The sequence below is a fragment of the Mandrillus leucophaeus genome, unplaced genomic scaffold (assembly GCF_000951045.1).
Source record: "Mandrillus leucophaeus isolate KB7577 unplaced genomic scaffold, Mleu.le_1.0 Scaffold214, whole genome shotgun sequence".
Taxonomy (NCBI): Eukaryota; Metazoa; Chordata; class Mammalia; order Primates; family Cercopithecidae; genus Mandrillus; species Mandrillus leucophaeus.
Genome location: NW_012102188.1, coordinates 575,691 through 576,902, shown reverse-complemented (window position 1 = coordinate 576,902; position 1,212 = coordinate 575,691). Strand labels below are relative to the sequence as shown.

Genomic DNA, 1,212 nt, shown 5'->3' with positions numbered 1-1,212 from the left:
GGGAGGCAGAGGTTGCAAGTAAGCCAAGATCGCACCATTGCACTCCAGCCTGGGCCACAGAGCAAGACCCCTCTCAAAAAAAAAAAAAAAAAAAAAAAACCCAAAAACAACAACAACAAAAAGCTTTACTTCATCCAAGTATCATTTATTTACTTATTAATTATTAAAGAACAAAGTGATCTACAGGTAGGTTAATAAATATATCAGTATTCCTCATTGATTTACATGCCTTATTTTTACTCAAAATAACTGTTGAGCAGTTAATACCATGATACTCAAGAAATTCAAAATAGAAGTTACTTTTGTAAAATGTTTACATTGTATTATTTTTATAAGTCAGTTTTCATATAAGCGCCTTTATAATCTCCCTCACCAAAGTCAAAAAAAAGAGCTTATCTAAAAGAATATAAAAATACACTTACTTCCAGATTTACAAACAAGTGGAGTTATTTCATCTAGTGGGTGCAGCATGCTGAACATAGTGGGTAAAGGTTCTCTAGCAATAAACAAATAATCAATTAATTACCAATACAATATGAATATGTCTGTGCACAAATTTTGCACGTCTCTTGCAAAGAAGTGTCTTCTCCAGATTACACAAGCAACTAGAAACCTACTATCTCAAAAGGCAATCTTCTAAACTTTGTACATACTATTTTTCACATTCTCTTCTATTTCACTCCTAGAAATCTCTCCCCTTGGAATAATTCTATCAATGCACGAACAGAGGGAAATCAATATAGCCCAGGGAATTTCTGCAAACAGCAGTCATCACACTACAGAACAAATGGAGTCATGTACATAAAGCAGTCTTTTTTTATTCCTCTCTTACTGGCAGTGTTTCTTTGGCAGCTAAGAAAGAAATTTATTCTCCCACACCTGCTGATAAAGGAGTGCATTTTTTAAAAAAGGAAGAAAAAAACTACTTCAAGTAAATTTAAAGTCTGCTTTTTTTTTTTTTTTTTTTTTTTTTGAGACAGAGTCTCACTCTGTTGCCCAGGCTAGAGTGCAGGGGCATGATATCGGCTCACTGCAACCTCCACCTCCCAGGTTCAAGCGATTCTCTTGTCTCAGCCTCCCAAGTAGCTGGGATTACAGGCACACACCACCACGCCCAGCTAGCTTTTTGGATTTTTAGTAGAGACGGGGTTTCACCATGTTGGCCAGGCTTGTCTTGAACTCCTGACCTCAGGTGACCCACCTGCCTCGGCC

At 37.0% G+C, this 1,212-nt stretch overlaps 1 protein-coding gene across 1 annotated transcript in view; it reads right to left on the bottom strand.

Moving 5' to 3' along the window:
* The window catches only part of ANAPC1 (anaphase promoting complex subunit 1), a 131,023-nt gene that overhangs the window by 114,839 nt on the left and 14,972 nt on the right, over window positions 1–1,212 (bottom strand). The window contains exon 7 of the mRNA XM_011980520.1: window positions 423–496. Coding sequence (XP_011835910.1) covers window positions 423–496 — 74 coding nt within the window. The remainder of the gene's footprint in view (window positions 1–422; window positions 497–1,212) is intronic.